Source organism: Myiozetetes cayanensis, unplaced genomic scaffold (genome assembly GCF_022539395.1).
Source record: "Myiozetetes cayanensis isolate MyiCay16 unplaced genomic scaffold, myiCay2020 scf3, whole genome shotgun sequence".
In the NCBI taxonomy this organism is placed as follows: Eukaryota; Metazoa; Chordata; class Aves; order Passeriformes; family Tyrannidae; genus Myiozetetes; species Myiozetetes cayanensis.
The window spans coordinates 986,309-998,519 of record NW_026087521.1 but is presented as its reverse complement, the minus strand read 5'-3'; the positions used below and the strand labels follow the sequence as shown (position 1 = coordinate 998,519).

The following is a 12,211-nucleotide window of genomic DNA, read 5'->3' as shown; positions in this document are numbered from 1 at the left end:
CAGGGATCGCTCCGTACCCCCGGGGCACGTCCAGCCTGGCCACAGCTCCTGTGCCACAGTGCCAGCCAGGGGGTGCTCTGAACCACCCCTGCTGGGCTTTGGGGTTTGTGGCTCCGTCTGAAGGCAGCAAGATGGGCCTCAGGGAGCCCAGAGTTCCTGATCTGCTTCAACGTGAGGCAAAACCCTCTCACACTGGAGAGATCTCAGACTGGGAGAGTTGGGGTGTTCAGAAGGTTGTGAGAGACCTCACGGCACCTTCCAGGGTCTGGAAGAGCTACAGGGAAGTGGAAAGGGACTGGAATGCCAGGACAAGGGGGAATGGGTTCAAATTGAAAGAGGGGAAGTTTAGGTTGGATATTGAGGAGGGATTCCTGGCTGGGAGGGTGGGCAGGCCCTGGCACAGCCTGCCCAGAGAAGCTGTGGCTGCTCCATCCCTGGAAGTGTCCAAGGCCAGTTGGATGGGGCTTGGAGTAACCTGTCCCCCTGGAAGGTGTCCCTGCCCACGGACTGTATGTCTCTAAGGTCCCTTCCCACCCAACCCATTCCATAAGTCTGTGACGTCCCAAACAACGTTCAGTGTGAGCCATGTGTTGATTTTCCTCGGTTTGCTCCATTCCCTTGGTGTTTTTCTTTGCTCTTTGTAATGTGCATTTAAATTATTTATGTACCATGTTTTCTGCTTCTTGTATTTGCTTCAAACCGAAAATTTTCCTGGAGGTTCTCCACGAGATTGAAACCAGAACCAGGCTCTTCCAGGCCTGGAGGGAACATTTTGACAGGAAAGGGCTGAAAGGAGCTGTGCAGTGAACAGCAGAGCAGCTGCAGCTGGGGCTTCAAACTCCCCCTGGACATGTTTGTGTCCACCCAGAGCTCCTCAATTCCTGTGACAGTGCTGGTGTTCTCTCCTGATTCAGAGCTCTCAGTTCCCACAGGACTGTAAGGGCATCCCGGGCACAGGAGCTGGTGTGTGTGGGTGGGAATGGATGTGGATCCTGCTGCACACAAGCACTGGGAAGCCACCAGGACCTTCCTGGACTTGACATGGAGCTCTGCCCCTGCCAGGACCTGCTGCTCTTCCTTAAATGCTTCATTCCCTTTGCTGCACCTGCAGGAATGGGGCGGATCTTTGTGCCATGGACATAATCCTGTCCTGGCAAGTGGCACAGCGTTGGATTTTCATGGAGTCCCAGGATGGTTTGGGGTGGGAAGGGACCTTAAAAATCATCTCCCTACCATGGGCAGGGGCACCTTCCACTAGCCCAGGTTGCTCCAAGCCCCATCCAGTTTTGCAGAGGGCTGTGGGACCCTACACTTCCAAAAACATCTCTAAAATTCCTGCTACCACTTCATTGTTCAAAATAAAGGATATTTGAGCAAAAGTGATTTTTTTGCTTCTCTGTTCCCTTTCTGTTGAAGGTCACAAATCCCGTTACTTTTTTTCCCAGCATCTTTTTGGTGATCTTTTTGATTTTGGATAACTTTTATCATCTCTGAGTCAGGAATTAATGATCAGCTGGGGCAGGATGAAGGAACCAGGACCAGGGTTATGGAATAAACCCCAAATCCAGATTTCAGAGGCTGCTGTCTGGGTGAACAAACAGTGAACTCAGTTAATTACAGGAAATTTACTTTTTTTTCCTGACTCTACCTCTCCTGGCTTTGCTGACGGGGTGTTTTGAGAGGCTCCTCATTAACATAATCCTCTCTCATGCATTATTCATCTGTTTTTACATTTTTATCTCATATTTTATTTATACCAGTGGAAATATGTTAGAAAATAGTACAAATTGGGCTGTGAGTTTGAGTAATGCTGGTTTAAGCTGGACCTGTGACTTAGGAGGGCAAGGAAGGCACTTGCTGAGTGCTGGATTTTGGGGAGCTGTCGTTGACATCCTCGGGATCCTCAACGGGAGAGCCTGAGTTCTGTGGGGAATCAGGAGCTGCTGCAGGCACAGAATGGGGAGCAGAGCTGGGCTCAGCCTCCTGCTCCTCTGTTATCCCTTCCCATGGCAGAGAGCAGGGAGATGGGGCATGGAGTGCACTCCATAGGGATCCTGGGATTCTGGAAGGGGATCGTGGCTGAGCCCACTGGAATGTGGTTGTTGTGGACAGTTTGCTTTGCTGGGCTCTGTTTCCAGACCCTGGATCTTAGCCTGGTCCTCAGTAAGGGTTATCTGCGTTGTCCTCCCGTGGTTCTGGTGGATAATTAATTGCAGATGATCAGCAATAGCTTCACTTTGTCTTTAATAACTTGCACTGGCTGAGTTGGCACCGGGGTTGTGCTCCAGGTTAGAACCACGAGGTGGTGAAAGAGAAGGACAGGTTGGTTTGGGGTCTGGGTGTTTGTACCCAGGTTCAGAAAGCAGAACCAGTCACGTGCCGTGGGACTTCACCGAGCAGCGTCTTTATTCCTTCCCAAAATAACTCAATAAATGTGGCAGCCCTTTTTTTTCCCCAAAGAAGACCCACAAGTAGGTATTTTGTGATGAAAGCAGCTGCCAAAATCCTTGTGATTCTTACCGTGTGGTGTCACCCAACAGGCAGGAATGCGTGGAGCAGCTCCTGAGGAACATGTTTGATGGAGAGCAGACGGAGAATTGCATCGTCAACGGAACGCAGGTTCTGCTGACGCTGCTGGAGACGCGGCGCTCCGGGTGAGTCGGACCAACCTCCCCCGGGGAGCAGCTTTGGGAACCCCCTGTCCAGATTTGTTGGGCAAAAGGGACATTTTGGGGCCTGCTGGGTAGTGCCTGCAAGGACAAGCAGGGCCAGGACAAGAGGAAATGACTTGAAGCGAAAAGGGGAGATTTAGGTGGGATATTGGGAAGGAATTCCAGGCTGGGAGGGTGGGCAGGCCCTGGCACAGGTTGGCCAGAGAAGCTGTGGCTGCCCCTGGATCCCTGTAAAGTGTCCAAGGCCAGGTTGGACGGGGCTTGGAGCAACCTGGGCCAGTGGAAGGTGTCCCTGCCCATGGCAGGGGTGGCACTGGATGGGCTTTAAGGTCCCTTCCCACCCAAAGCACACCACAACTCCATGATTCTCTGTGTGTGACTGTAGAGTTCTAATTTTGTTTTTAAAAGTTATGTCCCCTTTTATTTCTTCTTATGGAGAAAGAGGAGAGAAAAGTCAAAGAGGGTTTTGTGGAGGGAAGTGAGACCTCGAACATCTCGCTGTTCAAAAAGGAGGAATCAGGAAGGGTGAAGATCGTGGAGCTTCAGGAAGAGGCCCTGGAGGGCAGGACAGGAGGGGGCACTAGGGAAACAAGGTGTTGGTCAGAAGGTCATGGTAGAGTTGAACTGAGAAGGAACTGAGGCAGGAATTGTGCCAGGGCTGGTTCCTGGGATCTCTGGAGCTTTGTCAGCTTGGAGGCTCAGGGATTGCTGCCCAGCTCATTGCTGACTGTCTGGAATTCCATTTCCTAATGGAGTGCAAGTGTTTGTGTTACTGCAGATGGGTGGTAGAGCTGTTGTAATTTACTCCCTGCCAGTAGAGAGGGGTGATGAGCACAGCTCCAGCCCCTCAGGCTTTCCATCACTTTGTGTCTTCATGTGCATCTTTTTGAACACCTGGGGAGGATTTACAGCCTTTAACAAATATTTGTAGTTAACTTGCTGGTGTCATTTGCTTCTCAAACGTTTGGGGACTTTTAAAGACCAGGAAACCCTTCGGGAATGTGTCTCTGTCACCTCAGGCACAGGTTTGACACATGAAGTTGGATATTTGAAGAGCATCTTGTAAATGCTATATTACTATAATGCGTGTAAATATATTGTGTAAATATATTCTGTGGCTGGAAATGTTTGTTTTTCATATTCACAGTTATTTTTTCAGAGAAAATCACCGGCATGGCCAGTGAGACTGGAGACCCTTGTGAGGTTTTATCAGATCTCCAGCTCAGTGGACACTGGGATGTAAAGGAAAATTGTTGTAGTGGAACTGCCGATTGAACAAGTTGGGCAGCGATTTAATATCACAAAGTCACAGAATCCCTGGGTGGTTTGGGTTGGAATGGACCTGAAAGACCGTGTGCTACCATGTGGTTTGTTAAAAAAACGGGAAGATTTATGCCGAGGGAATTGTCCTGCTCTTCCCCTGGCAGAGTGGAAGGACTGATGGACTCGTACACTCAGGGATTCGAAAGGTCTTACACTGTCAACAGCAGCATCTTGCACGGGATCGAACCACGGCTCAAGGACTTCCACCAGCTGCTGCTCAGCCCACCCAAGGTAGGGTGTGTGCTGGCACACAGATCTGGGCACTGCCAAGAGCAGGAGGCTGCCACAGGCAGAGGGCCTGGGGAGGAGAATTCACTCGTCAGTGTGATAATTCAGGTGCTCAGGGGTTAGGCAGGAGGAATCTGAGAGCTGTTGTGCTCAGGGAAATCCAAGAAAAACATACACTTGGGACTGGGGAACTGAGTGAGGATGGTGAAGAGGAAGGGACTTTTAATTAGTGGATATTTGGGTTTTAAGCTTCAGATTTGGAGGTCAGAGTCTCCCAGTGGTCATAGGGACTGGGAGGGTGGTTTAGGTTTCCCTGCGGAGAAATGAAGTGGTTCTGTGAAATCCCAGAATCCCAGGATAGTCGGGGTTGGAAGGGCTCTCTGGAGACCATCCCCTGCCCAGGCAGGGTCACCCGGAGCAGGTGACACAGGCACATGTCCGGATGTGTTTGGAATGTCTCTGGAGAGGGACACTCCACCCCCTCCCTGGGCAGCTGCTCCAGGCTCTGCCACCTCCGTGGCACGAAGTTCTTCCTGGCGTTGAGGTGGAACTCGGGGTGTAATTCCTGGCCGTGGCTCCTCCTGCTGTCGCTGGGGAGCGAACCCCCTGTGTGTGTGTGCCCTGGAGGGGTGCTGGTGTGAGCTGGACCCCGCCCTGTTCCTGCAGAAATCCGCAATCCTGACCACGATCGGGGTCCTGGAGGAGCCGCTGGGGAACGCGCGGCTCCACGGCTCCCGGCTCATCGCGGCGCTGCTCCACACCAACACTCCCAGTATTAATCAGGAACTATGCAGACTCAGTACCATGGATTTATTACTTGTGAGTATCCCAGCGGGACACCGGGAGTGGGGAGAGGGGGAAGGACTTCCCACTGGGAACAGTTTTGCTTTCCCTTTCATCTCCTTGGCACGAGGGGGCTGGAGCCTAATTACTGGCTCTAATCTACTGCAGGAGCATCCAGCCCTGGAACAGCCTTTGTGATCCAAATCCAATTGTTTGGGATTTGGAACTGAGCCTCACACTTAACATTTCTTGTTAATGCAGTGGAGGATGTGTGAAACACTCTGGTTGTGTTGTGTGTGTGTGTGTGTGTGAGCTCCTGTAGTGCTGGGAACTGGACTTCCTCACAGCATCCCAGGATCCCAGAGGTTGGAAAAGCCCTCCCAGCCCATGGAGCCACCCTGTGCCCCATCCCCACCTTGTCCCCCAACCCATAGCACTGAGTGCCATGGCCAGGCCTTCCCGGGACACCTCCTTTGATTGTCCTGCTGGGAACAGGGACCAGGTCTGGAAGGTTCTGATATAAACTGGGCAGCCTTAAGGGAATTATTTCCATACTTTGAAATTATTAGTTACTCTTTTTTTAGGATTAAATCAGCCACAGTATAGTTAGGTTGTTTTTTTCAGCACATCTGTGCTGTGAGTCCTGCCTGGGAGCGAGAGGATTCCCAAGTGCTCAGTTTATTGGGAAATGTTCATTTATTTCCCAATAAACTGAGCACTTGGGAATCCAGAGGCAGCAGAGCCCAGCCAGCCCTCAGTGGCTACTGGGGTGGAGAAGGAAAATTGTTTTAGTGGAATTGCTGATTAAACAAGTTGGGCAATGATTTAATATCACAAAGTCACAGAATCCCAGGATGGTTGGGGCTGGAAAGGTCCCTACAGATGACTGACTGTTAAAAATGGGAAGATTTATCCAGACTGAATTCTTCTACTTCTTCCTCTTTCTTCCAGGACTTATTTTTTAAATACACGTGGAATAACTTTTTGCATTTCCAAGTGGAACTGTCCATAGCAGCTATCCTGTCCCACTCTGTGCAAGAGGGAAAGCCCCCCACGAGCGAGCAGGAGAGCAAAGAGGAGGCTCCGAACGGGAACGCGGCGCACGCGGAGCCTCCGGCCAACACCCCCGAGAACCTCATGGTCACCCACGTGAGTCACCCCAGCCCGGGTTCCCTCTGCGCTGGATCCACCGGGAATCGGTGGATCAACCGTTCCAGAGCGGGAGTTTTTATTCTTAGTACTCTGTCGTTGTTTATTGTTGGTTCTCGTGGCTCCGCATCCGCTTCTGTACGTTTGTTTTTAGCCTCCTGTTACAAAATAAACGTAAAAATCACCGCGTTCAATGGGCTCGTGAATCCATCGGTCTTTAATTCCATTTGTTTAGTAAAAATACCTGTAAATTTTTGACAAAAAAAACCCCTCCCTGAGCACGTTTCAGCTTCCCTTTAGGGGCCCTCCTGGTGAAACCTTCATGCTGTGGTTCCAGACGCCAGCAGCGTTTCCATTCCTGCTGCTGGAAAGCCCAAAAGAGGGGGGGATGTTACAGGTGTTGCTGTTCTCCCTGGATCCTCAGGGAAAGGAAGTGGGAAAGAAGGAATTCTTGGGCGAGGGAAGTGCTGAAATCTGAGGGTTTGAGGAGTGAAGGGAGGAACAGAAGAACCCCCGTTCAGACTCGTGGGCTGTGAGTGTTCCTTTGGAAAATCCTGACTGTTCTCCCTCTTTTTTTTTTTTCCCTCCAGCTGTTCCAGAAGTGCTGCCTGGTGCAGAGGATACTGGATGCCTGGGAAGCCAATGACAAAATCCAGTAAGGAATTGCTGCTCCAGGGCTGCACATTGAGCCGTTGGGAGGATTTACAGTCTGAACCCACTGGGATTTTGGGATTTGGAATTGGGGTGATCTGCATGTGAGAAAGCCAAATTCCCCAAACACACATAGCATTTGAAAGCCTGATTATTTTTTGGGGTGTCTCTCATTAAACACCTCATCCCAAACACACAATCTGCTGCTTTCCCAGGAAATCACAAAGAACATTCACTTTTTTCTTTCTTGTATTTTTGTTTTAAATCCATAGTTATGTTCTCCCTACAGTGGAAAACTGTGTGGAAATTGAGGTGGCCAAGCATTTTTGCCTGGATTTGCCCCATATTTCATAGTTTAATATATATAAATTATATTATAAATATAAACCCCTTGGGTTTTGTGCTGATTCCAGTGATAAGAACTAAATAATTAAAAAAATCCTAAAACATATTAAAGTGAAAATACTTCAGAGGCTTCAGTTTCCTTGTCCAGTGGAATGTTTTGATCCTCCCTCACTATTTTGATTTCTTGAGTTCCTGCTGAAGCCGGTTTAGGCCAGGACTGCTGGGTTGGGGTTTGGTGATTTTTTTGTTTCATGGTTTTTGGGGGTTTTGGTCTTTTCCCTCTTACAACCCCTTGTCTCGACAACAAATCCTACTGGTAATAATTTCCTTGCCCAGTGCCCGGTTCTGTAGGTACCGGCAACATCCCCGGTTGTTCCTTGGGAGTGTTCCCAACGCCAGGAGAAGGGAAGCGGCTGGAATCCTGGAATGCCGGGGGGCTGGGAGGCTGTTCCGGGGCTGCTCCTGCCCAGGCCCCGGTGCTACCGCCCCGCTGTGTGTCCGCAGGGCAGAAGGAGGGATGAGGAGGGGCAACATGGGCCACCTGACGCGCATCGCCAACGCCGTGGTGCACAACATGGAGAAGGGCCCCATGCAGGCCCAGATCAGCGACTTCATCAAAGGTACCTCCCAGCCCTCGGCTCTGCTCCCCCTCAGGGAACAACCAACCCCTGCAGGACCCTTTGTGGAACGCCCTGGTGTCCCAGAACTGCGGGATGTGCTGGCGGATTTGGCTGCTCTTTGCTTTCGTACGGGGAGGCTCAAAATGTTGGAGCTCTTGTTTTTGCAGCCGGAGGCTGAAGGGATCCTTTGGGGCCAGAGGGAGTCTCTTCTTCTGGATTTCTGTGCAGCATTCCTGGGGGGTGTCTGTGCATCCTTATTCCTTGTCCGTGAGGACCTGGAGTGACAGGCCAAGGGGGAATGGCTTCCCAGTGCCAGAGGGCAGGGTTGGATGGGATATTGGGAAGGAATTCCAGGCTAGGAGGGTGGGCAGGCCCTGGCCCAGGTTGGGCAGAGAAGCTATGGCTGCCCCTGGATCCCTGGAAGGGTCCAAGGCCAGGTTGGAGCAACCTGGGCTGGTGGGAGGTGTCCCTGCCCATCGCAGGGGGTGGCACTGTATGGGCTCTAAGGTCCCTTCCCACCCAAACCATTCCATAACAGAATTATTACACCTCTCTGAAGACAAGAGAGACACAAGAATTGTGGCTGTTTGCACAGAGGTGGAGTAGAAGAAGTTGTGTATCTTTAGCCCACAGAACTCCAGGGGAGCTCAGGTTGTTCACACCGGTCACATCTTACGGTTTGGCCTCCCCAGAGCTGCGGCTTCCTCGGCAGATTTTGCTGTGGTTGGGAAAGCACGAGTGGAGTGACTCCCTTTGCAGAGCCCTCACACCTTGCTTGGTTCCAGTGCCCTCAGAGCTGATCTGGTGGTGCCCTTCTCATTGCAGAGCTGCCTGAGGACTGCCGGGGGAGGTGGGAGAGCTTCGTGGAGGAGACGCTGACGGAGACGAACCGGAGGAACACGGTGGATTTGGTGAGCGCAGCCACCCGAGTTCTCCTGGCTGTCCTTTCACTAAAAAAAGGGGATATTTCTGGTTTTCCTTCTCATTGTGCTGGTTTTTCTGAAGAGTTTCAAGGACAGAGCGTAGAAAGCATATTCCAAAATAGTTCTCCAAGCAGCAGCTGATCCGTGTTGATGAGCTCCAGTCCATGTTATTCCTCGGGCCAGTCTCTTCCTGGGAGGGATTTGGTCTTTGTGGGGGTGGAACTAAAATACTGGCGCTTTCTCAGCTTTCCCTGGTGCTCATTCCTCGGTCCTTCTCCCAGGTGAGCACCCACCACCTGCACTCCTCCAGCGAGGATGAGGACATCGAAAGTGCTTTTCCCAACGAACTTACCCTCCAACAGGTGAGTTGACAACAGCCCTTCCCTATTCCCGGGAAAATTGCCGCTCTGGTTTGCCCTTGGAGGAAGCCAGAAGTACCCTCTGGGTGTCCGTGGTGGGTTTCTGGGGCAGCACTGAGGGAAAGCAACCCAATGACAAAACCCACCACAACTTTTTAACAAAAGTAATGAAGCCCACAGTGGAAATTCCTACCTGTCCTTGGGAGGAGCTGGGAGCAGATCAGAGTTGTCAGCACGGGCCTCACAGAAGTGTGTGTGCGATCCTGCTTTGGGGAGGGGGTTGGAGTGAGGGTTTCTCCAAGTCTGTCACTTTTTGGTGCTGTTAGTGCTCTTGTAGGGCAGGTTTTTCTCCCAGCTCAGTGCAGGGTCCTGGAATGTCTCGGGACACCCTCGTGATGGTGGGTTTGGGTCCCTCTCCCAGGCCTTCTCCGAGTACCAGATCCAGCAGATGACAGCCAACTTCGTGGATCAGTTCGGCTTCAACGATGAGGAGTTCGCAGACCAGGACGACAACATCAAGTGAGTTTGTGGTTCTTTAGCATTTGGGCCTCTTTGCATCTCCCCTTTCTGCTGGTTCAGGTTTAAAATGGACCTCCCTCTCCCTCCCTGGGTTTGAAACGAGCAGAGGAGGGATGGGTGGCTGGGAAAAACATGTTTTTATGGGAGCCCGGCCCTGCTCTCCAAAGGCAGTTGTAGAACCAAGGAAAAGTATTTCTTCATTTTAAAGAGGAATGGTTTGAATAAAACATGCAATTATTATTAACCAGCCCTGCTCTAGGAGAAGTTTAATTGGGGAGAAAGCAAAGCATTGGAGCAGATTCTGGGCAATTAAACACATATTGTCCAAGGAATTAAATCCTCATTAAAATTAGGAATGGAAGAATCGTGGTCTGATGGAGTCCACGGAAAAATGAGCCATTTACTCCCTTCTGAGGAAGGGAACAGAGATAAGGAGGAGCAAGGACAGCTCAGAGGAGGCAGGAGAGGGGGATTTAATGTTACACAACTTGCTGAGTTCAGAGCTCAGAATTTGCTGCTTTTATAGAATTACTTTAATCCCATTAAAACTGCAGCTCGTCCTCTCCTTAAAGATGTACCTGGGACTGTGATCATCCCACTTGGCCATAACGGTTCTGAAACTGGAGCCATTTAGTTCTGGACACAGAAGGGCTCCAGGGCATCCCAATGTTCTGCTCCTCAGCTTTGCCCCTTCACTTCAGCTGCTGGAGGGTTTGTTTCCATCCCAGGAATTCTTTGGGACCCAAGGGGAGTGTGGCAGCACCTCTGTCCTTCATCCAAGGTTCTTCCTGAGCCTTGTAGGTGTCAGGACTTTAATAAGTCCAGAAAGTTCCAGACTGAATCAGAGTTGAATCGAACAGAGATCACTTCGTTCTACACACTTAAAAAAAAATAAAATGAAACAGATTTTTCACTTGTGTCAGCAGCAAATGTGACCCTGTGTGTGGGTGTAGGTGCAGGGGAGGAGTTAAACTCTGTGAGGAGCTGCCAAAGGTGCCTCCTGACCATTGTAAAGTGAACATGACGCTGAAAAAAGTCTGTGACTGGGATTTTATCACTTTATTTGGGATTGGTAAAAGGAGAAAGTACTGCAAAACGTGGAATCTTGTGAGACTGGTACTCCCTGCCAGCCGTTGGGAGCTGTGGGAGATGTGAATTGGAGTAGTTAACAAATGTTAATGTTAATAACGTTTCAGTGTCCTGGGGATTTGCAGGATGGTATTTTAAACTGAACAGTCTTTATGTTGCTCTGCCTTTGGACAGTGGCATTTTCTTTAAACAGGGTGGATAAACTCTGCCTGGCCCAGACTGTCCGGGAATGTGGAGTTTTTGGGCTGCAGCTCCCTCTGCTGTTCTCCCAGCGGGCTCCTCTGGGGCCACACAGCAAATTGGGTCATTTATGGTTTTTGCAGCACAGTGACACACCGGGGGTGTGAGCCACTCACACGCTGAGATTCACAGAGTTCCACAATCAGTGAGGTTGGAAAAGCCCTCCCAGATCAGAAGGTCCCCCCTGAGCCTCCTTTTCTCCAGGATGAGCCCCCCCAGCTCCTTCAGCTGCTCCTGCTGCTCCAGCCCCTTCTCAGCTCCCTTCCCTGCCCTGCACACGCTCCAGCCCCTCCATGGCTCTCCTGTCTGAGGGCCCAGAACTCCCCCAGGATTCCAGGGGGGCCTCCCCAGTGCCATCAGTGCCATCTCCGAGTCCTGTCTCATGCAGCCCCATGGAATTCCTGGGTGAGCATAGGCCTGGAATTGCAGAGCAGCTGGGTGCAGCTCCTTCTCTTTCATCAATCCTGAGTTTATTTCAGTTTTTCTGATGAGATTGGGTTCAGCTGGAGGGATCTGGTGAAAGCAGAGCTGGCCTTGATGTCCCCCAGGCACCATGAGGGTTCAGAACAGCCCAGCCCTGCTGGGAGTGCCAGGAGCCCCAAAACCCCACAGCAAGGAGCTTGTGGCAAAGGTTGCTCCCTCAGGGATTGAATCAGCCCCAGGAGAGGAAATCTGAACCATGGAATCCAGGAGTGGGTCTGGTTGGGTTGGGAGGGATTAACCCATCCAGTCCCACCCCCTGCCATGAGCAGGGAATGCTCCAGGCTGAAATAACCCTTCATCTAAGGGAGAGGAGAGCAGTGCACGGACACAGGAGTGGCTCTTGAGGGAACAAACACCTGCAGGGGCTCTGGGGAAGCACAGGTTCCTCTGTGCCATCACTGAAGGCTCTTTCCCTGCTCTCCCCAGCGCTCCCTTCGACAGGATCGCAGAGATAAACTTCAACATCGACGCGGATGACGACAGCGTGAGTGTGGCATTTATTGAACCTGCCCAGGTCTTGCTTTCATTTGGAAAGGACAGACGTTGGGAGGGTTTTTGTCCCCCCTGGTCACTGAGTCCAGTTAAGGAACTGGGAGCGCTGCAAATACCCCGGAGGGTCTCCCCCAGAAATATTTCCTCAGAAATACCATTCCTGGCATTTAAGGAATTTTATTCCCTCTCTGCAGTGTCAGTCTGTTGTCCCTAGAACCACAGAATCATGGAAAGGTTTGGGTGGGACAGAGACCTTAAAGCCCACCCAGTCCCACACCCTGCCATGGGCAGGAACATCTTCCACTGGCCCAGGTTGCTCCAAGCCCTGTCCAACC

General features: G+C 51.2%; 1 protein-coding gene across 3 annotated transcripts in view; it reads left to right on the top strand.

Moving 5' to 3' along the window:
- The window catches only part of PPP6R2 (protein phosphatase 6 regulatory subunit 2), a 52,781-nt gene that overhangs the window by 32,130 nt on the left and 8,440 nt on the right, over nt 1-12,211 (top strand). For all 3 annotated transcript variants that reach the window (XM_050325023.1, XM_050325021.1, XM_050325022.1), the window contains 10 exons: nt 2,541-2,654; nt 4,100-4,226; nt 4,890-5,042; nt 5,958-6,155; nt 6,746-6,810; nt 7,656-7,771; nt 8,597-8,682; nt 8,976-9,056; nt 9,475-9,572; nt 11,811-11,868. In XM_050325023.1, the coding sequence (XP_050180980.1) occupies nt 2,541-2,654; nt 4,100-4,226; nt 4,890-5,042; nt 5,958-6,155; nt 6,746-6,810; nt 7,656-7,771; nt 8,597-8,682; nt 8,976-9,056; nt 9,475-9,572; nt 11,811-11,868 (1,096 nt within the window). The remainder of the gene's footprint in view (nt 1-2,540; nt 2,655-4,099; nt 4,227-4,889; nt 5,043-5,957; nt 6,156-6,745; nt 6,811-7,655; nt 7,772-8,596; nt 8,683-8,975; nt 9,057-9,474; nt 9,573-11,810; nt 11,869-12,211) is intronic.